At 42.0% G+C, this 24,928-nt stretch overlaps 3 protein-coding genes across 6 annotated transcripts; all 3 read right to left on the bottom strand.

The window, feature by feature from the left end:
- Positions 1 to 402: 402 nt before the first annotated feature.
- LOC108935320 (aldehyde dehydrogenase family 9 member A1-A-like) lies at positions 403 to 6,532 on the bottom strand. Of its 4 annotated transcripts, XM_018753826.2 has the most exons (13): positions 6,310 to 6,532; positions 5,327 to 5,442; positions 4,949 to 5,148; positions 4,539 to 4,684; positions 4,274 to 4,403; positions 3,953 to 4,087; positions 3,352 to 3,548; positions 3,057 to 3,197; positions 2,740 to 2,928; positions 2,490 to 2,577; positions 1,247 to 1,388; positions 964 to 1,076; positions 403 to 756 (listed from the first exon to the last, which is right to left on the bottom strand). In XM_018753826.2, the coding sequence occupies exons 3-13, from the start codon at positions 5,106 to 5,108 to the stop codon at positions 662 to 664; spliced, it is 1,536 nt and encodes a 511-aa protein (XP_018609342.2). In that variant the 5' UTR covers positions 5,109 to 5,148; positions 5,327 to 5,442; positions 6,310 to 6,532; the 3' UTR covers positions 403 to 661. The 4 variants fall into 4 exon arrangements, with proteins under 4 accessions (XP_018609342.2, XP_018609341.2, XP_018609345.2 ...); XM_018753825.2 differs by lacking the exon at positions 5,327 to 5,442 and having other exon boundaries at positions 6,310 to 6,528; XM_018753829.2 differs by lacking the exons at positions 5,327 to 5,442; positions 6,310 to 6,532 and adding an exon at positions 6,215 to 6,303.
- A 2,248-nt stretch (positions 6,533 to 8,780) lies between these two features.
- Positions 8,781 to 20,102, bottom strand: LOC108935571 (aldehyde dehydrogenase family 9 member A1-A). Its single transcript, XM_018754313.2, has 12 exons — positions 20,037 to 20,102; positions 19,377 to 19,573; positions 16,191 to 16,336; positions 15,914 to 16,043; positions 15,685 to 15,819; positions 15,071 to 15,267; positions 14,807 to 14,947; positions 14,490 to 14,678; positions 12,667 to 12,754; positions 10,813 to 10,954; positions 10,567 to 10,679; positions 8,781 to 10,296 (listed from the first exon to the last, which is right to left on the bottom strand). Exons 2-12 carry the CDS (start codon positions 19,537 to 19,539, stop codon positions 10,202 to 10,204), a joined length of 1,539 nt encoding a protein of 512 aa, XP_018609829.2. The 5' UTR covers positions 19,540 to 19,573; positions 20,037 to 20,102; the 3' UTR covers positions 8,781 to 10,201.
- A 1,272-nt stretch (positions 20,103 to 21,374) lies between these two features.
- On the bottom strand, positions 21,375 to 24,770 carry tmco1 (transmembrane and coiled-coil domains 1). Its single transcript, XM_018754004.2, has 7 exons — positions 24,490 to 24,770; positions 23,689 to 23,766; positions 23,546 to 23,605; positions 23,318 to 23,364; positions 23,071 to 23,138; positions 22,394 to 22,538; positions 21,375 to 21,988 (listed from the first exon to the last, which is right to left on the bottom strand). The coding sequence occupies exons 1-7, from the start codon at positions 24,557 to 24,559 to the stop codon at positions 21,890 to 21,892; spliced, it is 567 nt and encodes a 188-aa protein (XP_018609520.2). The 5' UTR covers positions 24,560 to 24,770; the 3' UTR covers positions 21,375 to 21,889.
- Positions 24,771 to 24,928: the final 158 nt, after the last annotated feature.

Below are 24,928 nucleotides of genomic sequence, written 5' to 3' on the forward strand. Positions count from 1 at the left end.
CCTACCTCCTCCAGGACATAGTTCTCATGGAGGTTGGAGTTAAAATCATTCCAGACGGGGTCCTCCGGCAGTCGACCTCAAGTCGTATTGAGGCAACCTTCTTGTCCACCGGGACAAACTCCAACTGTATGACAGCCAGCCAGGGGCTTCTGAGTATCCCCACACTCACCTGGCACCTCTCACCCTGTGCAACTTGAGTAGGAGAGAGACCACCCCTTATCGAGGAGTTTGGTTCCAGAGCCACTGAGTGGAGGTCAGCCCAACTATAGCTAGTTGGAATCTCTCAACCTCCTGCACCAGTTCTATTTGAATTCATCTTTTTAAAAACAGAAAATTATGCCTACTCAAGAGGCTTGATTGATTTTGCAAGGCACTTTAAGTAGTCACAACTAGGAATATTGGCTGCAATATACTTTATTAAACCAGTCCCAAATTGCAACAACTTGAAACAGTTTGGCAAGAAGAAAGTTCTTAGTTTAAACCATGAGGAATTAAGAAAGACTACAGTAACATTGTTAAACAGCTACAGTACATGTATACATTCCCAACTAGATCAATTAAATGTTTAGCCATGTTGCATACATCAGTACAAATTAGTACTTTACCAATGCTTCATAAGCTGTTCTAGGATGGACTGGAAAAACCATTCCCTAATATGAAGTTAGAAGAGACTTTCCACATCACCCTTCTCAACTACCACAGTCTTCAGTTGTGAATAGTACTCGACTGCCACCTGGCCATTTTCTCGACCAATACCTTAAAGGGAGAGAAACTGAGTATTATGACCAACAGGATGCCGAGTCCATCATGAACACTTAAAATTAGGTTAGCTGAAGTTAATTTTACTTAAATCTGTATCATGGTAATGTTAAAGTTTGACATTTTAGTTTGATCTATAACTCAGCAACTTTAAATTCCCACTTTCAAGCTATGGAATTTAAAAGCATTCTTTTGATCCTATACCTGACATCTTATAGCCTCCAAAAGGCAGCTCCACAGATGTTTTGTTGTAGTTGTTGATGAAACAGGTCCCTGCCTGAAGGTTTTCAACTACACGATGGGCACGTGCTATGTCCCTGTACAAATAATTTAATAGGGTGGGGGGGGGGGGGGGGAGACAAAGTTAGACACCCACAGTGGAAATGATTCATTTCCCTCTTACTGTTCTCTTGTAATGTTAACAAAATCCTGTCTTGCTATAAGTATTTTCAAATCATTCATTTTAACCTCCTAGAAAATACTGTACCTTGTGAAGACCCCAGCTGCCAAGCCAAATGTTGTGTTATTGGCTCTTTCAATTACTTCCTCCTCAGTGTCAAAGGGAAGCACAGACATGACAGGCCCAAAGATCTCCTCTTTAACACATGTCATGTCATCTCTGCAGTTATCTGGAGTAATTGCACACAGAATTAAAGCTGACTAGCACAGGAACTGTAAAAATATTCTCCATACCCAGTACACAAGTTGCTGGTCTTACAAACCACCTGTATTGAAACACATGGGGGACAAAAATTTTAGTCACATGGAAAATTTATACCTTCCATCCCCCTGAGGGAGGTCGGAGGAATGACAGTTACATAGGAGTTGTATAACAAGGTCTAGTACAGATTTCCTTCATACTCAAGGTGCTAATATTTTCAAAATAGTAGGAAAGCACTGAGAGCAACCAACAATGGCTCTTACAAAGCTCTTTTCTATAACAGTAAAGCGACATCCCTGAGTCCAATGTATCATGTGGTAGACTGTCTACATAATTGAAAAATGGTTCCTTTTCTCTGTCCAGCCTTGAGAAAATACTTTACTGCACTTGGTAGCAGTGTCAGCCAGGCCATAAAGACCCAAGCACTTTATAGGAATATGTACAAAACTTGAGAATGAAGCTGCAGTGAATGGTCCTTTGAAGTCTAGACTGGTGGGGGGTGGGTGCATGCGTGATATGCGGGACAGCGAGTAGCACTGCTCAGAGCAGCTGAGCGGTGCAAGAAGACATTGGTTCAGTCCCTGCTCAGTCTGTGTGGAGTTTGCACATTCTCCCTGTCTACATGGATTTCCTCCCACAGACCAAAGAAATGCTGTTCAGGTTCCCCCATAGTATGGGAGTGACAGAAAGTGTGTTCCACTGATGTAGGGATGAGTGACCCACTGTAAGTAGTGTATCTAACAGTGTAAGTCACCTGGGTGAATAAGGTATGTGAGCTGATAACACTATAGAGCTCAGTGGAAGTCACTTCGCAGAAAAATATCTAAATAAAAAGTACAAGACTGCCACAACTTCAAGAAAATGAAACAAACAAGGCTGATTTCATTACCATTTACTGAACAACCCCTAATCTGGTGAAATCCTCTCTACCCAGGACAGTAGTTTAACTGTCCTTTTGATCTTATGTCAACATAATCTACACATACTTACTCCAATCCCCCCTTGCACTAGTTTACTCATTAATGAAACTATTACAGTTCCAGTGTTTATGTATCAGGAAGGGACTTACCCAACACACAAGGAGACATAAAATAGCCACCCTTTAAGTTGGGGTCATTGGGAACAAAGGGTTCCCCACCACAAAGCACTCTGGCCCCCTGAAACCAGAGACAAGTACCTTTGTTAAAACCGAGGTTTTTTTTTAAAAAAAAAAAAAATGTGATATGAAATATGTAATGTGAAACTGGAACACTGTACATTTAAAAACAGGATCTCTGTTTCTGCAGTTAAGCAGTTTCAATGAACTAGCTCTGTAGTACCTCTTTTTTGGCCTGGCTTATAAAACCCAGAACCCTTTCCAGATGTGGCCGGCTGATCAGAGCCCCCATACGAGTTGCAATTTGCATGGGGTCCCCTACAGTAATGGTCTTTGCCCTCTTAACCACCTCCTCCAGGAATTGGGGCATGATCTCCCTCTGGACAAAGACTCTTGTTCCATTACAGCACACCTGTAGAAGGATAAATTCTTAGCCTGGTCTGTCAACTACTCAAGTAGATCAAATCTGAGAGGTGTGACATGGAGTGGAGAAATGTAAGGCAAACCAAGGAGCTCAAAATTGGCACAGTACGGACATACCTCCCCCTGGGTAAGGAAATTACCCATAAGAGCCCCCTTCACAGCATTTTCCAGCTCACTGTCCTTGAAAATGATGAGCGGAGACTTTCCTCCCAGTTCCAAAGTAACAGGTTTCACACCTTTAGCAGATATCTCCATTACCTGGCAGAAGCAATTTGATTCTTTAACCATCTTTAATACATGCAATGCATGTGTTTACTGTACCAAAATTAGTCATTGAAACTGTTACAGCTTGTAATCTCATGTTGCAGCCCAGTCTTAGACTGGATTGCAACGCCAACCACGTTAGTAGTACCTTCTTGCCGGTTGGAACACTTCCAGTAAAGGAAACCTTGGCCACCATGGGGTGGTGACAGAGGAGAGAACCCGTTTCTGCTCCACCCTGAACCACATTGAAGAGCCCCTCTGGAACGCCTGCCTGGGTGTAGATTTCTGCCAGCATGACTGTTGTCAGGGGGGTCATGGGAGAGGGCTTGTATATCATGGCATTGCCTGTAGTAAAACAAAAGGATAGAACAAGATGCTGTTCATCTCAGTTCTCATTTGACACACCAGTAAGAGTTCATCTAAAAAAAGTGACATGTGCATCTAGTGTAGACCACCAGCTGCACCATTTGTGAGGTTTCCAGGAAATTTAATAATCCAGCAGGCCAGAGGTATTCAGTGGGAAGTCATACAGGAGTTCAAGTTACCCCTACTGTTAAATGTTGGTGACAGATGGCCACTCCTTTCTCAGTCAGAAAATTTTAAGGCAGCGGTTCCTGAATGCATAACCACTTCTACAGAAAGGGGAAATCACAGCCAAATCACTGGCTATATTCCTTATTGCACAAGGAATAAACTGCCATGTCTGAGGGAAGTCAAAAGTAGATTTCAAGTGGTACTGAAAGACATACCACAGGCAAGGGCAGGGGCAGATTTCATAACTGCAATGGTGAAGGGGAAGTTCCAAGCCCCAATACCCAGACACACTCCCAAGGGCTCACGTCGTGTATACGCAAAGGCATTTCCTGAAAGCTGGATATGTTGGCCTAAAAGACAAACATGAAAATAGATTGAGAAAACAAATTGTATACATTTTGGATTCAACTGAAATCTGATATTTCAGAAGCCTTCTTCCCCCCTTCTGCTCTTCCACTTATTCTCAAGATGTTCAATTGCAAATTGTGTTTTGCTGATTTTTTGCTCTTCCAGGTTAAGCTGTTCTCAGTACCCACCTGCCAATGTGCCAGCGAGGCCAGCAAAGTATTCAATGCACTGTGCAGCACCTTGTACATTTCCAGTTGCCTCTATGATGGATTTGCCATTGTTGATAACCTCAACCTTGGCAATCTCATCTTTCCGTTCCTGTTCGACAAGCAAATGTGCAATAATTTAATCATTGTGACACCAACTTCATAGCTCATAGTAACCGTTATAGAAATTGAGGATAAACAACTAGACGTTGGAATCTTCCGAAGATGTTCAGCCAGGCATACTTACCCTGATAAGGCGTGCAGCCTCCAGCATCACATGGGCCCTTTCCATACCCGACATCTTACTCCATTTCAGATACGCAGCATGAGCACTTTTAACAGCTTGGTCTACCTCCTCAGGTCCACATGGAACCAATTCGCACAGAACACGGCCTGGTGGGGGGGAAGGGGGTGCCGCCCATATTTTTTTTTTTAAAATTGTCTCTTGATTTTAATGTTTGTACTGTTATGTGCATAACAAATGAGCCATAGACATTTGAAACATTACAAAAACATACTCAGTGCTATTAAAAATTAGACATTTGTCACAAAGCCTTTCTTTAATCTTTATAGAGCCTCCACCTTAGCAAATACACTGCAGATAGCGAGACGTGAAGGAATACTTAAGGTGGGTGCGGAGAAGGACAACGTACACACCGGTAGCAGGCTCATAAACCGGTTCGGCATGTTTTGTGTCCAGTGGGTTGGCTCTGCCCCCACCCCAGAAACTGAGGGGTCCCTTCACCTCCAGGGTGCCAGTGGAGGCACCCTGGATCACAGCAGGGGAGAGCAGGGGAGTCCGCAGCAGCTGGGCCATCTTCGGTACCGTCAAATTATAAGCAAGTCACCTGAAAAGACTAATTTAGAGCATCGCAAACAAAACACTGAAACATCTCTTGAAGGTAATCAAGTGTTACATTAAAAAATAACCAACATCAGCAATTAAATTGTTATCCAAGTACAACAAATACTTATTCATCTAGCTGCCACTTATCCGAAGCAACCTGCACTATTAAGTTACCTACAATTATTTACCTTTTATACAGCTGAGTAATTTTAGCAGAGCAATTCAAGCCAAAGTAAGTACAGGGACAGCTGGTGGCATAGGGGGTTAGTACTATCCTTCCCAACTAGGAAATTCTAGACACCAGCTAGGAAAAAAAAAAAAAAAAAAAACTAAGCAAATCAGAACACTTAACCCCATTGGGTCCAAATTAATACTAGCAGTCAGAAATGCTAGTATTAGTAAGCAATTATTAATTCTAATTTGCAACATCTAGATGGAGGATTAAAATACTAATGTAAGTTAAGTCACTGCAGACATTTATTATTATGGGTAACAAGTTGCAAATTTCTGCCGATTCATTGCCCTCTGGCAGCATTTGGAAACTTCCAATCCTTCGTACGGGATGGCCTTATGTAACAGTAACCACAACCCCCGGTCGGTGGGGGTATAAATAAATCAATAATTGATGAGGACTATTGGCCGTATTTAACTGCGCTCCCAAATGTCTTCTGTAGTCATGCCCAGAGGGGGAATTTATTAATATCAGGAAGAGCCATAGGGGCATTACTAAAATGTACAAATAAATAGTGCATACCAATACACTTCTGCCAAATGAACAAAAAAGAAAGCCCGAAATAAATTTGAGGAGCCCAGCGACCAACAGAAAACTGGGTGTTCGCCCGTCGTTGTGCGAAAATCTGGGATCCTTCCTCCCCCCAACATCACTGTCGGAACAGCCAAAGAGACAGAGACACGCCCGAACGCGTTAAAGAGCCTAAAGCTGGAATACGCGCGTTGTGACGCACCGCGGCGAAACTGCACCTTAGTTTGCATACGATAAAAAGACATTTAAAATTAGTCAACGAACGGTGAAGTTACGCAACTATCTTTAAGTTATATTAGCCGTCGACACTCACACCGCGCGGAAGACGAGGCAATTATCTTGAGAGGTTTGTCGCCATGCAAGTTTGTGTGTCGATAGTACAGTGAGTGAGTAATACGTCGGTCTTACCGTTCTTGCAAAAGTGCTTGCGTCTCTCTTTGCAGAACCGTTCTCTGGGGAAAACTAGAACTCGCCGCCTTCCCTCTCCCTGTCTTTTTAAACTTCGTCTGAGGGGGTGTGTAAAATGCTCTTTTTTTCTCGTCACGCGTTTACGTGGTGAGTGTAGTTCTTGTCAAAAATATTTCATTACCGAATAGCCTGTAGCAGCGGGACTGGATCAAATGCTTAGTTTCTGAAGCGATTCACATTTACCCCGGCTTTACTCTGATATTAAGTTACATTAACGCGCATTTTAGTGTACATTTTGGGAATTCACACTTTTCATAAAAAGCTGCCTTTTGCGTTAGTCCCCTCTCTGAGGAGGCTCTCGCACGTCAGTTTCATTGCAACGTATATAACCTTAAAGTATATATATATATATATATATATATATATATATATATATATATATATATATATAACCTAATGGCTAACTAAAAATTCCAGGTTGTCACATAATATTTAATTTTTTTAAACTTTTTAAGTATTTCTAGTCTAATTGTTTACCGGTTTGTAGAGAACATGGCTGTTGTGTTTTATACCGACATAATTTGGACTTTACAATTTCTTCCAAGTTTAACTTTATCATGGGAAGTATCTCTCTAGCTAGGGGCGCGGCGGGTTTGGGGTTCGAGTCCCGCTTGGGGTGTCTTGTGATGGACTGGCGTTCCGTCCTGGGTATATATCCCCTCCCCCTCCAGCCTTGCCTCTGTGTTGCCGGGTTAGGCTCCGGTTCGCCGCGACCCCGCTCGGGACAAGTGCGCGCGCGTGTCCGTCCGTGTCCGTCCGTGTCCCCGTGTCCCAGCGTCCCAGCGCCTGGGCTGCACAGAGGTAGGTTCGCTCCCTGCCTCACCGTGGTTTGGACCTTGACCTGAACAATAATATCCAAGAATGGATGAAAGTGTTACTTTTTAATTATGGCTTTTTCTGAGGTTTTTCTAGAGGGTAACCAGTGTGAATAAATGGAGGGACGATTGTATTCTGTAGCTTTTCCTAGTGATTGAAGTAATGAAAATCGAGTTAAAAGCACACTTCTGGTTACGATGGTGTTCGTAAGTCAAGGAGCCGGTGGGTTGTCTGTTTTGAAGGTTGATTCTCTTCGGTGAATTATCTCGACTGAAAAAAGCCCAACAAAAGGTAACATTAGTGTGTAATGTAATGTTACGCCAAACGATTGACCACATTCTAGGAACGTAGTTGCCATTTATTGTAATTTACTGATGGGGGGGGGCACAGTGGCACAGTGGGTTGGAGTGGGTCCTGCTCTTCGGTGGGTCTGGGGTTCGAGTCCCACTTGGGGTGCCTTGCGACGGACTGGCGTCCCATCCTGGGTGTGTCCCCTCCCCCTCCGGCCTTACGCCCTGCGTTGCCAGGTTAGGCTCTGGTTCCCCGCGACCCCGTATGGGACAAGCGGTTTCAGATGATGTGTGTGCTTGTGTGTAATTTACTGGTGGATGGAATTTGTGAATACCATCAAGATATTTCCCTAATTTTGCAGTCAAGTTGGCTGCTTTTTCCACGTTATAGGGTGTTGGCCTGGAGACTTCTGGAGTGTTGTACATTCCATGTATTAAGTCTTGTTTGTGCATACATTCTGTATTCCGATTCTCTAATTGTGTATTGTGGATGCATTGTGTTGGCCTTGCGTGTGTGTACACTTCGGATTCTGTCCCTCCTGCGTGCCTGTTCCTCTTTATGACACATCACTGCTTTCGACTGGAATCAGCAGTGTGGTTCATTTAACATACAATGTATACAGTATTGACTACTCAGCCATCATACCTCTAAAATGTATGACTTCATACCTGCCCACTCTTCACTTTTGTGTTGTCTGTTAAAGGATTTCATTCTAAGTCTACATAATCCTCAGTACAAAAATGCAGAAGGTAGTTATGCAGCAAGCATAACTACCATATTCACTAATTAAGTATCAAGCTCTGCTCTGCTTTCTAGCCAGAATTTCAGTGTCAAGATAAGATCTGCAATATTACTCAAGATAGTGACAACAGATCTACAATAAACTAGCTATATACTTTGTATTTTAATGCTTACTGCTATCTAATTTTTTAGTTCTATGAAACGCACAAGGCCACAGCAATTTACTGGTAGAGATGGTACACTCTGAAATTGCGAATCTACATAGAGCAAGGTGTTAAGGTCCAAAGGTCATATCACAGGTACCTGCACTAAATGCGCTATTTATTCAGGCTGTTTCTGTGGATTTGTATTTACGTAATGGCTTTTTATTGTTTTGTGTGATGTCTGAGGTAGATTGATTGCTGAGCTGGTGAAGCAAGACAAATTTTTGTGCAAACAGACAAAGTTATCTTATTTTATGATCACATAGCACTTTCCAGTAACTTCCAGAACGATGTCGAAGACTTTCATTCATTAGAAGAATTCATTAGATGCTTCTCTCTTGTCTTATTATTCTCTTAAGCTCCAGAACATTCATTTCTGCTCGTTGCTCTGCTGTACAAGATTATGTTGGTCAACCGTTGAGGTACACCAACCCTCCTCAAGAGTTAACAGCTTGTCTTTCCCATTTATTCATGCAGCTCAGGCAGAGAGCTAAAACTGACTGCCAGTTGCTGTTCCCATTTAGTTTTTGGGATTTGCATTTTAATTCTACCACAACTTGTTAAAGTTGGGCAAACTAATATAAATAGATTTTAGATCAATGTATGCAATTTCTTAATTTTTAAATGACATTATTTTAGTTTCAGAATGACCTAAATAGTTATTTCACTAAAGAGACCTGCAGTCGTCTTTTTGGAAAGATGGTACCTGGCCATGTTAATATTTTCGGCTGTAACAGTTTTCAGTTATCCAAATACATACACGTTTTTCAGCTGAAACATTAAAATGGCATGTTTTGCAACTGACGGACAAAATAATTCCAACAAATATCAACAAGTGGCTCAAAATGTGTCAACTGAGCTTCCATATTGGGTTGTAGTTACTAACAGCATTTATTGGAATTAAAAGGGGGAGAAAATTCTCCTGATATAAGAAAGCTTTTACAAAAATGATACAATGTAAAATTTCCCAATGTTGCAGCCTTTGCAGTGGATGAAGCGATACGAGTTTACAAATGAGGAAAACAAAACCAACATATTACAGAATGTGCTTTGATCTTACTTGTACCGGTCACGGTAAAATACATAAATGTTTAACATTTTAAAAACATTGCACATCGTAATTAACTGCAAAGTAAATTTCAAATGACCTGTTTGGTAATTAAAGGGAAATGTCAGGTCTGACAAGCAAGATATTTTATTAGCCAGTGCTAGTCATGCATTATTCTACATGCTTATATCACGGTAAAACTTACAAGAGAGTCTCTACGTATTATATGTGCGTTTATAGCACAGGGAGTAGAGTTGATGTTTCATTGCACCGGGGTGGCATGAGGAGATGTGGGTTTGATCCCCACTCAGTCTGTATGGAGTTTGCATGTTCTCCCCGGGTTCCCTCCTGCAGTCTGAAGACATGCTGTTCAGGTGGATTGTCGACTTTAAAATCATCTACTGTGTGCGAGAGACTGACAAAGTGTTTCGCTGGTACATGGATGAGTGACTCATTGTAAGTAATGTATATAGCAGTGTAAGTCAGCTTGGGTGAATAAGGCATGGGCTGATACTACTACATAGTGCATGTTGGAAGTTGCTTTGGAGAAAAGTCTTCTAAATGAAGAAATGTAAACATTCCTCCACAGCTAAATATGAAATTAATGTTGCGCTATTCTGCCATCATTACTAGTTTCATTGCATCAGTACACTAAAGGCACTTAAGATTAACTTTTAATGATGTCTGTTCCATACCAAAAGTAACTCCAGACACTGAAAACAGCCCCACACAGTTAGAAGAGACTTTCCACATCACCCATCTCAACCACCACAGTCTTCAGTTGTGAATAGTATTCGATTGTCACCTGGCCATTTTCTCGACCAAAACCTTTAAAAGAAAAAGGAAGCAACAGTAAGCATTACCACTCAGAAAACGTGATCAGTCTCCTGTGGTAATGTAGAAGAGATTCAAATTTGTCATCCTCAAACTAATGTTAAATATGAAAAAACTCACCAAATTTGTGTACAAGCCAGAATTGTGTGGTGTGTTGGTAGTCCACATATTATTTAGCAATAAAAGATAAAATACACTAGAAGATCAAATTCCTTAGCGAATTAGAAGGAAAAATGAACTTCCTTGCGTAACCTGATCCCATACCTGACATCTTATAGCCTCCAAAAGGCACCTCCACAGGGCTTATGTTGTAGTTGTTGATGAAACAGGTCCCTGCCTGAAGGTTTTCAGCCACACGATGGGCACGTGCTACGTCCCTGTAAGCAAAGTTATGGTGGAAGGTGGGTGATACCAAGGCAGTGAATTAAATCAACCACTCCACTTAAACTCCAAAGATGTCATTTTATTCATATTAATTGTATCATTTTCACCTTCTGGAGAATACTTTACCTTGTGAAGACCCCAGCTGCCAAGCCGAATGTTGTGTTATTGGCTCTTTCAATTACTTCCTCCTCAGTGTCAAAGGGCAGCACAGACATGACAGGGCCAAAGATCTCCTCTTTAACACACGTCATGTCATCTCTGCAGTTGTCTGGAATAAACAAACACGGACTGTCAAGGCTGACTAACTAGCACAGGAAATTTCAATATTTTCTTTACATCCAGTAGGCAACCCAACAGTGGGATGAATGAGCATTTTTAGCCTTTACATTTATTCAGTTAGCTTTTGCAAAGCAACTTGCCATGTTAAAATTACTTAACCAGCCCTATAAATAAGTAAATCTGTGTAATTTTTATTGGAACAGTTAATGACAAGTACCTTTCTCATGAGTAGCACATCACAAAGTACAATTCAAATCTAGGACCTCCAAGTCATGAGGTGCTGCTTTCTGCTCCCTACTAGAAGTACATTTAGGAAGAGTAATAGTCCATTGTTGTCATATCAGACCTACAGTATCTATACTGATTAGACAATTAACAGGCCCAAACACTTAAATTTTACCATGAATGGAAAAAGCATGGAAATCCATCCATTTTCAATAACTGCTTGTCCTGATGAGGGTTACGGTGATTCGGAGCCTCTCCCAGAAGCACTGGGTGCAAGGATGAGGGCATTAGGGGTGGACGGATCGATCCTAATATCGATAGTATCGATACCAACGTTGGTATTGGATCAATACTAGCCCGATGAGATCGATACTTTGGTTTAAGTTTCTCTCCCCTACGCTCAGTACATCGCTCCTGTTTCATCAAAGGGTAGACATATCTGTGTGTGCATACGCCGCTCTTTTAACATCTCGCATGCACACGTTACTCCTCCTCCCCTGCTCCGCTGTGTTTTGTTGTCTTGTCATCACGTGACTCGGCGGTGCCAAGCGCAAGCAGACAGTTTTGGCTGCGGTGAGTGAGAGACGGCACGGCAGAAAGAAAGAGGAGCGTCGTGTGGAGTTATTTTACGGCTGTAAATGAAAACATTGCAAACTGCGATGTGTGTAGGGAGGCTATTCGCTACTGTGGCAACACCACCAACTTATACAAACACATAAAAAAAACACGAAAAAGAGAACTCCGAATATTCCCTTGGGCACAGGAGGGCTTTTCGAGGTAAAAAGCCAAAGATTGAAAATTAGAGCCAATAGTAATTTGTGCTTTTGCTGAGTTATTTGCACTTTAATTTATTTTAATAAATAAAATTATATTTTAATAATTTATAATAAATTTTTCTTTTTTTTTTTTTTGCTTAAAAGTGCTTAAAATCTGTCCTGGGTTTTAACATACACATGATTAATTACAGGTGCGCCGAGAGCACAAATCACAAAATCTTTTAGTGGTCATGTCATGAAAATGTATTCAGATTTAGTGTATTGATGCATTCACCTCATAAATCATGACACACTGCTCTTCCCTACAGGAAAGTACATGTAAGTTCAAGTGCAAGCTTTTAAAATTAAGAAGTATCGGTATCAATATCGGCGATACTGGCCCTGTATTTACTTGATATCGGATCGATACCAAATTTTGCAGTATCGCCCACCCCTAGAAGGCATACACCCTGGACAGGATGTCAGTCCATCACATAACTGTTTGATTGCATATATTAAAGGGATCATGCTGGATGTGTATGGTTTGGAGGACGAAAGGAGGACCTGCACATTCGATTGCCTTAACCCGGCATCTCCCAAAATGTGGTGTGTATTATGCAGTTGTAAACCAAAGAATAATGACATTGATACAACTACATAGTAGTAAAAACTACTGCAGAGCCCTGATATCCAAAGGTTCTTAAGTCAGATGAAAGCTTACCTAACACACATGGAGTCATGAAATAACCACCCTTTAGTTTGGAGTCACTGGGCACAAAGGGTTCCCCTCCACAAAGCACTTTGGCTCCCTGAAACAATGGAGGCAAACAGTTCATTGCATGGATGCAAGGTGCCGATTCAAACCTGACCCATAGCGACCACACGCGTGGTTTTCAAGGAAAGTCAAGGAAGGAACAGAGGTGGGTTGCCAGATCCTTCCTCTGCACATCAGGGGAGGCAAATGCAGGGAGAAACATGGAGCCACTGCGCACCCCAAGCAGGACTCGAACCCCAGACCAACCACACAGCAAGGAACCGGTCAAACCTGCCACGCCACCACACACCCCGCAACTAGTAGTTTGTTGCACAGACCTAAAAGTAATCCTTTCAGAATGCATTTTTTAATTGAGTACCTTTGAATAACAATGTTGAAGTATGTAGGGATATACTGTATATGTATATATATATATGCGCGCGCGCACACACACAATAAAATATATACACACACACAGATCAGCTAAAACATTAAAACCACTGATAAGTGAAGTGAATAACATTGATTATCTGATTACAATGGTACCTGTCAAGGGGTGGGATACATTAGGCAGCAAGTGAACAGTCAGTTCTTGAATTTGATGTGTCGAAAGCCAGAAAACTGGGCAAATGTAAAGATCTGAGCGACTTTGACAAAGGCCAAAGTGCGATGGCTAGACGACTGGGTAAGAGCATCTCCAAAACGGCAGGTCTTGTGGGGTGTTCCCAGTATGCAGTGGTTAGTACCTACCAAAAGTGGTCCAAGGAAGGACAACCGGTGAACCGGTGACAGAGTCATGGGCACCCAAGGCTCACTGATTAACGTGGGGAGCAAAGGCTATCCTGTCTGGTCCGATACCACAGAAAAGCTTCTGTAGCACAAATTGCTAAAAACCTTCATGCTGGCCGTGATAGAAAGGTGTCAGAACACACAGTGCATCGCAGCTTGCTGCGTATGGGGCTGCGTAGCCACAGATGGGTCAGAGTGCCCCATGCCGATTCCTGTCCACCGCCGAAAGCACCTACAATGGGCACGTGAACGTCAGAACTGGACCATGGAGCAATGGAAGAAGGTGGCCTGGTCTGATGAATCACATTTTCTTTTAGATCATGTGGATGGCCGGGTGCATGTGGATCATTTACCGGGAGAAGAGATGGCAGCAGGATGTACTATGGGAAGAAGACAAGCCGGTGGAGGAAATGTTATGCTCTGGGCAATGTTCTGCTAGGAAACCTTGATTCCTGGCAGTCATGTGGATATTACCATTACCCATACCACCTACCTAAAGACTGCTGTAGACTACAAACACCCCTTCATGGCAACAGTATTCCCTGAAGGCAATGACCTCTTTCACGAGGATAATGCCACATTGTAAAAATTGTTAACAAGTTCAAGGTGTTGACTTGGCCTCCAAATTCTCCAGATCTTAATCCGATGAAGCATCTGTGGGATGGTATGGAAAAAGAAGTCCAATCAATAGAGGCCCCACCTTGCACCTTACAGGACTTAATAGGATCTGCTGCTAACATCTTGGTGCCAGATAGCACAGGACACCTTCAGAGGTCTTGTGGAATCCATGCTGTGACGGGTCAGAGCTGTTTTGGCGGCTTAGGGGGGACCTACACAATATTGGGCAGGTGGTTTTAATGTTTTGGCTGATCAGTGTAATACACATGCGCGCACACGCACTATATAATATATATATATAAATTTACATAAAATTGGATAGAGAATACTGGATTTTAACTACTGACCTTTTAAAACAACAACGCACTACATGGCTGCAGTACCTGTTTTTTGGCCTCGCTGATAAAACCCAGAACCCGTTCCAGATGTGGCCGGCTGATCAGAGCTCCCATACGGGTTCCATCCAGCAGGGGGTCTCCTACAGGGATGGCCTTCGTCCTCTTAACCACCTCCTCCAAGAATTGGGGCATAATTTCCCGCTGAACGAACACTCTTGTTCCGTTACAGCACACCTGCAGATCGACAAAGTATGGCAGCTAAATACTCAAAATGATGCTTGGAATCTGAAGACTGGCATGGCACTGCCTATTGGGAAACAAAACAACCACAGCAGGGCAAAATGGGTGCACTGGGTACATACCTCTCCTTGGCTAAGGAAATTAGCCATAAGAGCTCCCTTCACAGCATTTTCCAGCTCACTGTCCTTGAAGATGATAAGCGGAGACTTTCCTCCCAGCTCTAGAGTTACAGGCTTTACCCCTTTAGCAGACATCTCCATGATCTGGAAGAAGGGATTTGAATCTATATTAGTAGAGATTTTAGCTAGACATGCACCATAGTATGGGTTTCCTATAGAACAAGCTATTTTCTAAGCACTTATAGAAACCACTGGCGTTAGTAGTACCTTCTTGCCGGTTGGAACACTTCCAGTAAAGGAAACCTTGGCCACCATGGGGTGGTGACAGAGCAGGGAACCCGTTTCTGCTCCACCCTGAACCACATTGAAGAGCCCCTCTGGAACGCCTGCCTGGGCGTAGATTTCTGCCAGCATGACTGCTGTCACTGGGGTCATGGGAGAGGGCTTGAAAACCATGGCATTGCCTGTGGTAACACAAAGGATAGGAGAGTAAGATGCCGATCACCTCCCCAGTCCTGATCTAAAAGTCTTTTTGACGTGAATACAAGAAATGTGTCCATTTAAATAGGCAACTACTAAATAAAATTTAGTAGTAAAAACAGTAAAGCCCTTCTGGAATAACTGAACATACTAAGTAGTATATAGTAGTGTATAGACCAAATCCTGTCTTAAATGCTCAAAGTAGTTTTTCCTATGACTGAGATATAACTAACAACATCTTGATTTTAATCATATGAAAAATGGAAAAAGTTATTTAACTGTAATATTCCATATAAGATCATTAGGGGAAAAAAAAAAAAAAAAAAAAGAAAAACACTGGTTGTTGACCCCACATCTTCTACTCTTGCAAGCTGTGTGTGTGTGTGTGTGTGGAGAAATACCGCAGGCCAGGGCTGGGGCAGATTTCCAGGCTGCAATCTGAAAAGGGTAGTTCCAAGCACCGATACCAACACACACGCCCAGGGGCTCTCGTCTGGTATAAGCAAAGGAGCCCCCTGGAAGCTGAATATGCTGGCCTGAGAGCAGAAAATTAACACGCAAGGTTATTTTGACACCAGAATAATTTTTTTTTAAAGAAAACCTCACAGTATAGCCATTACCTGTGCTCACCTGACAATGTGCCTGCCAGGCCTGCATAATATTCAATGCACTGCCAGGCCACATCTATGTCCACACGTGCCTCTGTGATGGATTTGCCATTGTTGATGACCTCTACCTTGGCAATCTCATCTCTCTGCTCCTGTTCGCAACAACCAAACACAAGTGTTTAATTAGCAATGCGGTATCACACACCTGTAGCATATGTAAAGCTTGAGAAAAGTTGGACATATACAGTATATAGCAGGTCTGCTACAAACATGTGGCTCTGACAGTCTAGCATCCTTACCCTGATAATGCGAGCAGCTTCCAGCATAACCCGGGCCCTCTCCATACCTGCCAGCTTGCTCCATTTCAGGTATGCTGCATGCGCATTTTTTACAGCCTGCTCTACCTCGTCAGGACCACATGGCACCATATCACACAGGACACGTCCTATACGCACAGCATAAAAAGAAGGCAGAATATCAAAAGGAGTGATCATCTTGTACTCCACCTGTCCCAAAACTTCTTTGATCCCCTTCAATCTTTTTATTGTGCTGCTAGCATTTACACTTCGGGTAATAAAATGAAGGAGAAAAACCTTAAAGCCCAAAGGTTGATGCAGATAAAGGCTTATCTGTACAGACCATATCACAAATGAATGATAACATGGGATCTATGCAATTTCACTTGTATTTTAAAATCAATGTTGCCTCCGGCTGCTCCATGTTCGACTCACGTGATGTAGCACCCTGCATATATTTCACTTTAAAAATCATTTAAAAAGTTATCCATGATACTTCTGTTCTAAACTTACAGTTCTGCCTACCGAAAGATACGATTTACTACAAGATAAGTGAAAACTAGGTTTAAAGAGTGGAACAACAGCCCCATTATCGATCCCATTGGGAAAAGACACTTTCAGCCCAGATTAGCGTCGTACAGCGGCGCCGTATAATATGACACACAGCCACCGCACACTGAAATAAGGCACTCAGCTCCTACGCAACTCAGCTAGAGGAGTCTAACATGCACTTAATCATGGAATCCCCAGTACTTTAAAACACAAGGAGTCCATAGTTATACCGTAGTGACCCACGTTACTGAAGGGTCCTCCCTCCGAGTGGGAAGAGTCACTGAACCAAACAGATGGTGTAAAACAGAGGATGCTGGGTAAAGTAAATAAGTGTGCATGTCCCTTGGCACTTACATTCACCAAAAACAGGTTGCAATATCTTGTAAGTGTTGTGTTAGGTGGAGGGTTTTTATATCTATTTTAATTCACTTTAACTGCACTATTACTTACAATTTATAGCACTTTATTGTTGACTACCTGTGTGGTGTTTTTATATGTACTTATTTTATTTATTAACGGGGGGGGGGGGGCACGGTGGTGCAGCGGGTTTGGCCAGGTCCTGCCCTCTGGTTGGTCTAGGGGTTCAAATCCTGCTTGGGGTGCCTTGCGACGGACTGGCATCCCGTCCTGGGTGTGTCCTCTCCCCCTCCAGCCTTACGCCTGCATTGTCGGGTTATGCTTTGGGTCGTCGCGACCCCCCTTGGGACGAGAGCCTTCGGCCAGCGTGTGTGTGTGTGTGTTTGCGTATTTATTGATGGTATAGTCAGCCCAGGTATGCCGGTATTTATTAATTTTCTTAACTGTGTTTGTATATTTTGCGTATTTTTTTAAAATGTATTTGTACCATTCACCTGTTCTACTAAAATGCCGACAGGGGAGACGGATTATGGAAAGGAAAACACCCAAGAAGGGTTAAGTAAGGTGTACAGCAAGACCCTGGGAGCAGGTCAGCAACTGGCCCTATTGAGTGGTGGAGTTTCTGGACAACTTTCCCTTAATCATTTATGGTTTTCAGCCTTGGGGTACATCTTTTAGTGCTATAAAGATCCCCACCTGCAGTCCTTCCATTAGTTGGTTTTATTGATTTTATTTGTTTTATTATTTATCTTAGCATTTGCATGATGGCTTTTAGAATTTCTTTATTGAATAAAGATTTCAAATGTCATAAATGATGACTGGATACATTTTACCTGTGGAGTTGTACAGTGTGTGGTGCCAGACACCTTTAGTGGCCTGGTAATCCATTCTGATCGTGGGGGGACCATAGAGGGGTCAAGTCTCTGCTGTTCACCTGAAAGGTGGGCTTGAGGTGCAGGTTCAAGAGGAAAGGGGTTACAGACTGTCATGTGCCGCTTAACGACTGATCGCATATACCATGGTGGTCTGATAAGATTATAATGGAACTGGAAAATTGCCGACTAGCTACGTTGTAGCGCAACGTGTTACTCGTGTTCGTGGTGCAAACAAACCTGCTGCGCTGCCAGTCGTATAAAAGTATAGCACATACATTTATGTACATCAGAATCAGAACGAGCTTTATTGCCAAGTATGTTCACACATACAAGGAATTTGTCTTGGTGACAGAAACTTCCACAGCACAGACAGAATGACAGTGACAAGACAGATGAGAAGATAGAATATGTGAATGAAGGATAAAAAAATATATAAAAATATAAAAGTGCCCAATATACAAAAATGGTCACTAGACATTGTATGTATGTACAGGTACGTTCTATACAAATGCAAGGGAGTGTGAGTAAGAGATATGATGTGATAAATAGTTATAAGTATAAAGATAAATAGCATTGTGTATTGCACTGGTTTACTCTCTGGGGGGGGGTTTAGCTGTTCATGAGGTAGACGGCCTGAGGAAAGAAACTTTTCTTGTGCCTGGCTGTCCTGGTGCTCCGTGCTCTGTAGCGCCTGCCAGATGGCAAAGGTTCGAAGAGTAAGTGGCCTGGATGTGAGGGGTCTAGAATGATTTTGCTAGCCCTACTGACTCTGGAGGAGTGCAGTTCTTGGAGAGCTGTGGGGGATGTGCCGATGATTCTTCCAGCAGTCTGAACTATCTGCTGTAATCTTCTTTACATTGATACTGTTGTATCAATACTGATACTGTTACATTCATTGATAATGATAAACATCTATGTTACTGGTTTATTTATTTGCTGTACTTTTTTCGTTATTTAACAGTGTGCTCTTTCCATTTAAAAAAAAAAGTTGCCTGTAAAACACCGAGGCTTCTAAGTACACTCTATGATCGAGGCTATACCATCCAGGCCTGTACAGTACACGCCATGATGATCGAGGCTATAATTATCCAGGCTTGGATACGTACACTCTACGATGATCGCACAACGACGAAATCGCGTAACAACAACGCATTTCTCAGAACTTATCGATAAGCGACGCATGTCTCTGTAGTATTATTTACCATTTAGTTCTGTCTATGCAGATGCCTCTTTTTTTAGGCTCATGTTCCACGATCATGAACCAGTTTACGTGCGTCATTATTAAATCTTAGCCTTCGCTACTGGATAACCCTGACTTGTCACTTAATACCACCGCAACGGGTACATGATCAGAAGGCGAAATGTCCGGAGGAGAAACTCGGGGGAGGAGGGTCGAGGGACGTACCGGTGGCAGGTTCGTAAACGGGTTCGGCCTTCTTCGTGTCCAGCGGGTTCACTCTGCCCCCACCCCAGAAACTGAGGGGCCCCTTCACCTCCAGCGTCCCCGTGGAGGCGCTTCGGATCACGGCGGTGGATAGCAGGGGAGTCCGCAGCAGCTGAGCCGCCATGATCTTCGGTGGAGTCCGAGCACGAGTGAAATACCTGATGACGGACAACAACAGACACGTTCTTTTCCGCTGCGGAACCACCACGCATTTAATTCACCCCCATGATGATGCTGCTGCAGTCACGCTGCACGTCTAACCCTAACAGTTACTGTAGTAATCGAAGACGGCCAATTTCGCTCGGAACAAGCGTGCCGTTGAGTTTTACGAATATGCACAACAATAAAGTGAAAAAAACACTGTCGACTGCGAGCACTAAGTCTGATTCACTTCCACGACCACGCAATCAGGTCCGCAAACGTGCAACTCCTGCAGCTGCAACTGCATTTTTTTTCTAACTTCGTCTACCACACGAGTTGAAGGATTTATTGACAACTGTTTAAACTAGAGCAAGGACTTAATTTGCGTTTCCCAGCGGCCCTCTCGCGTGGGGCTCTGGGACTTTACTTCTTCCCCCGCTGGGCTTTAAATTAGACCTACGTCGCAACTCGCAGCCTCACCTTCCACACACTACGCTCTCGACGATCCTGCCCGAGAATACAGCCACACCCCCCTCACACTTTATATAGTACCGTAAGAATTCAACGTTTCATTTGCCAAATCTCCAAAGAGTGTGTCTAAAATATCTCTTCTCGTACCGGGTGTGTCATATCCTGAAAGTTATTCTTTGCAAAAATATATACTTTCGACATGGGCAAAACTGTGTGGCATTTTTTCAAGTCAAGAGAAGGTTCTGCCACTGCTGAGACGTTATGTTAGTGTAAAAATGATGAGGTTCATAAGCGAGGTAGTTGAGTCTCGTTTTCATAAAACCCCGTACATTTGCGACGGTCCCTAACGGAGGAGCGCGGGCACTTGGTCGCGGAGTTTTTTGTTACGAAAGTTCAAAGTTACGAAACGCACACGGAGCACCAGAGGCGAACTTGTCAGCTTTGCTTACTCGTTTTTTTCCAGTTACATAAGTTTGAGAAACAGCATAGGACATTTACCACCCTTTTTAACGATTTTTTTTCCATTTATAGAAGTATAATTCTTGAAAACTAATAGCTCAGGTAAGGCTGATAAATGTGACTGGCTTCTAGATCATTAAATGAATAAATGTATTTCCTTTCATAATGGATTTCTTCACTTTTTTTTTTTTTTCTCATCTTCCAATACGTTTCCAAAATGACTATTCATTTTTTTTTTAGTATGCACAGCAGTGAATGGTATGTACATAACCACATGTAGTCCTGATTTGACCCCTGGATAGTGTTAGCTGTACATTTTTTAAAATTTCATGCTGTAGAAAATGCTTGTAAGACTTTGCAACAAAGTCCTCACAGCCCAGTAGAGTGGCGTGATCAGAATTCCCTCATTAACATCAAGAAAAGTGTGAAAGTTAATTTTCCACTTGATTTGTTCACATTCCCACATAATTATGCCTCCAGGCAGACAGTTACAAAGTCCAAGGCCAAAACTAAACAGGTTCCAGAATTTTTACTCCCCCATTACACTTCTCAACCAGGAAAATATAATTATAATGCTTTATCAAATAACTTATGCATGATAGGGCAACAACTGTAATAGTTGTGTAATATTCGGAGTATGCAATAGTCCAGTCAGTACAATGTTTATTATTTTCTGTGTTAATTTGTTAGTATATTGTACATTCATTACAATTTATTTCTCCCATATATCTTTATTTTTGCAATGGATATACAATATGTCATTGACAGAGTGCTGCTATGATGCTACACAAATTTCAGAGAAACCTGACAGTGAAGTTCAAACATATCCTATGAAATCAAGTTGAACCTGTAACCAAGGGAACTTGGAAAGACACACAAAAACAGAAGTTCCTTGATTGTTTTTATTGCTCCCATGCAAACTGTTACATAGTAGCAAATAATGGTTATATTTCATCTGTAGCAAACCATAAATATTTAGAAACTAGAAAATTGGACTTTGTTGAAAGCACCACTTAAAATGGTACTGTATCCAAGTCTACATAACAGCTTGATAGTGAACAATGTATTTAATTGATAAAATACTGGGTTTAAGAATGTAGTAGAGTCTACACCCCAAATACATGAACCACCAGCATAACAAAAATCTACCTTGAAAATATTTATATTTTCAGTATCTCCATTATTACCCATGCTGCCACATTTGAATGTATAATGTACTGAACAGAAAGTAACAATAAAACACACAAAATGTAATGTACCTAAGAGGTGACTCAAAGTGGTATCAGGGACGCATTTGTAAAAATGTCCTTGAATGGGAAGAACACCTTTGCACTCCAAGAAGCATGGAATGCTGCTTTTCAGAGAGCTGCTCAGGAGGTCGGATTGAAGACCACCTGAGGAAATCATGAGAATTTGGCAGCTTGAGGTGGTGGACCTAGAAAACCCCCTGCTTGTTTTGTAGCAGCACGAGAAGGGGCAAGGCCTAGCATCTTCTGGATATTCTGGAAAGAAACACATCAATGTAAATTAAAAACTGTGAAGTAGAAATGCATGAACAAACAAACCTAAATTATGACTTTACTGTACCTTTTCCTGTCCTAAATGGTTAGAAGTTAACATTCAGCCAAGTTTTTCAACCAAACCTAATAGCTGTTGTAAATGAGCTGGAGGAGGACCTGAATAGCTCATTCATTTATGGTTGACTAGAATTTCACTTCAAATTAGCACAAGTAAGTCAGGAAGAGGGGAGAGGAGGGAGGAGAGAAAAAAAAAAAAAAAAAAAACAACTTCCTTGAAGATGAAGATACATCATCTGAACTGCCATCAAAAATTATGTACATTCTCTTTCCTGACCCTACAGAAAACTGCTGGTGCTCATTCCAATATTGTGCTTTTGTAGGGCTTACCTGTCTGATGGACATAGTGCAAAGGATGTAGAGGAATATAAAAGAGCAATCAGTGTAGTCCTCGCCTAGCAGATTGCGATGGGATAAGCCTTGAATGTATGACAAGGGGACAAAGGGCAGCTTGGCAACTACTCTCCCATCAAAGCTGAAAGATTAAAAAATAATTAACCAAGTCACAAACAGGTACTAAACTGTACTTTTCCCTCAAAACAATTCCCTCTTACAAGCAACTTAAAGAATGGCAAAAAAGTTTACGGTGTCAAAAGATTACCAATTTAGAGATTACACATTCCTCAACCTTCATTAAATGTTATCAGTGGTTAAAATGGCTTGAGTTACACAAAGCAGACTGGTAGAACCTTATAAATCTGCATCTAGTCAGAATGCAATGAGACAACCTTCCTGAAGTGGTTATCATTCATGACTTACAATTTCAGAAGTAATCAGTTAAATTACTTGTTTATTTTTCTCCTGTTATTTTAAGTGCATTACTTTAATGTATATCATTCAAATATGTTTTACACACACACACACACACACACACAGTTCATTCACTTTATTTTTAACCTTGTAAATATGCTCAAAGTGTCTTTAGGATAGAATACTATATAACAGATACTTAGCTGAAGGTAACTTACAATGTTAGGTTTGGACTATAAATGAACTAAACTGCTTACATTGAGTTGAACATCCCCATTAAGGCTGTAAAGCAAAAGCCAATGGCAAACATAGACTTCATCCGCACCTGTGGTTTAAAAAAAAAAGTGTTAGAAACAGTTAACCGGTAGGTGAAGTCAATAATTTAGAATACGATGAGGGGAAATTACTGGCTGATGAGATTGCGCATATTATCAACTAGGCAGAGTTCCTATAATTTAAATTTTCTAAAATCTCATTAATGTAAAAGAAATAAATATTCCTCACCATTGACAAATCCCTGTTGTTGTTCTTTAGTTTTTCCTCTTGTCTCTCTGTGTGAGGAAGTCAAATGGAAATTAATATCTTTTCACACAAAAGGTCCATAGAATTTTCCCCATGCTTTAAGATCTTATCTTACGATTTTAATCACTTTTTTTTAATGCTGCCTTGCTTCCCCCACCCCCATTTGCTGCCAAAATTCTCCATTAAAAAAAAAAAAAATCTCAACTGTACCAATTTTCTTCTTCTGTTGACGTCCAGCAGACTCAGTAATGGTTTCCTTCTTCTTCTCCACTGAAAATCAACAGCAAAGAATTAATGTGGTGAAAACATTTCCTTGGAACAGAACTGCATGCATTCGATACATAAGCACTTACGCTTTTTGCTCTGTTTCTCCACCTCTGCCTTTAGTCTTTTGTATTTATCTGTCCTGTAGACCAGCACCCATGTAATTCCTAATGACAACACGGCAGAAAGTATTGACAACTGTTATGCGTTTTTTTTAATGTGAGAAAGGGGGGGAACATACATGCACGTGCAATTTGTACAATCATATTTTCACCCAACAGAGATTCATGGAAAATATTAAGTGCTCCGGAAGGAACATTCACTTAGTTACACATTCAGACACACACACTTATACAGGGTCAGTAATTCACCTCAAACACATTTCTTTGGACAGTGGGGGAAACCCCTGCAAACACAGGCAGAACACGCATTGCGCAATGCGTGCACACGGACTGAGCCGGATTCGACCCCACGTCCGAACGCACAGTCTGTCAGTCACCAGCAGCGAGGCATACGCGCTGCCTACTACTGGGCCACCGTGTCCTAGGCTAGTACCCATTCGTTTCACAAAACGCCCAGGCAATTCGGTGTTTTTCCTGAAACGTCAACATAACCAAAAAACGCAGCTCATGATGATCATCATGATGATGTGAATATTATCTGGTAATTTGACCAATTGTTACAGCGCGATGTGACGTAATGCCTGTGACAGGCTGTGTGTGTGGAGCCTCTCTGGTTCCGTGTGTATCCACCCCAGCACCTTGTCAGCCCTTTAGCTCTCCAAATTACAGTTTTGTGCGTCTGTCTGTTTGAGAAAAACACACTCATTTTACCGAAAATGTCGCGTTTACGCGATTCAGAAGCTCAGAATGACAATGTTCATCACTCACCTTCAGCTAATAACGCTGTGCAAACGGATATGAACACAATGAGGATCGTGTCTGCGAACATGGTACTCATTTTGAAATTCCGTAACGGTTTCACTTCAGAACACCGAAATTTAACAAGCGATTTCTTGCCGATAGAACAGTGTTACTATGTGCTGTGTGTAACTGTCGGAAGTTGATTAATCAGCACGTAGCGGGGGCATTTACTACGGAGGGCGTACGTCATATAGTGCCGACCGAAGCGTTGCATTCTGGGATAGGTCCGTGGACGAAAGGTCCTCCGAGCGTGAGCCTGCTCAGCGAAAGACGAGACCCGCGTGTAAAATGCACCTCGGCCAAGGAAAAATAATGAACTTTTGCGATTTCAGATAAACAGTTATCCTAATTAACATGTGGGATCGCAACAGCCACCAATTCCCTAAACTGCGTGAAGATACCAAAT

This window comes from Scleropages formosus, chromosome 9 (genome assembly GCF_900964775.1).
Source record: "Scleropages formosus chromosome 9, fSclFor1.1, whole genome shotgun sequence".
In the NCBI taxonomy this organism is placed as follows: Eukaryota; Metazoa; Chordata; class Actinopteri; order Osteoglossiformes; family Osteoglossidae; genus Scleropages; species Scleropages formosus.

Bases quoted from the DNA above. Each gene is read 5' to 3' on its own strand.
- LOC108935320 (XM_018753826.2), bottom strand. From the start codon at position 5,108: ATGGCCCAGCTGCTGCGGACTCCCCTGCTCTCCCCTGCTGTGATCCAG. The intron at 3,198-3,351 runs GTACTACTAACG...TGCTTCTGCCAG, and splicing joins GTGTTCCAACCGGCAAGAAG to GTAATGGAGATATCTGCTAA. The intron at 2,578-2,739 runs GTACTACAGAGC...CTCTGGTTTCAG, and splicing joins TAAGCCAGGCCAAAAAAGAG to GGGGCCAGAGTGCTTTGTGG.
- LOC108935571 (XM_018754313.2), bottom strand. From the start codon at position 19,539: ATGGCGGCTCAGCTGCTGCGGACTCCCCTGCTATCCACCGCCGTGATC. The intron at 15,820-15,913 runs GTGAGCACAGGT...TTCTGCTCTCAG, and splicing joins CCTGGCAGGCACATTGTCAG to GCCAGCATATTCAGCTTCCA. The intron at 10,680-10,812 runs GTAAAGTATTCT...CTTTGCTTACAG, and splicing joins GCAGCTGGGGTCTTCACAAG to GGACGTAGCACGTGCCCATC.
- tmco1 (XM_018754004.2), bottom strand. From the start codon at position 24,559: ATGAGTACCATGTTCGCAGACACGATCCTCATTGTGTTCATATCCGTT. The intron at 23,606-23,688 runs GTAAGTGCTTAT...GTTGATTTTCAG, and splicing joins GGAGAAACAGAGCAAAAAGC to TGGAGAAGAAGAAGGAAACC. The intron at 23,139-23,317 runs GTGAGGAATATT...TTTAAACCACAG, and splicing joins ACAACAGGGATTTGTCAATG to GTGCGGATGAAGTCTATGTT.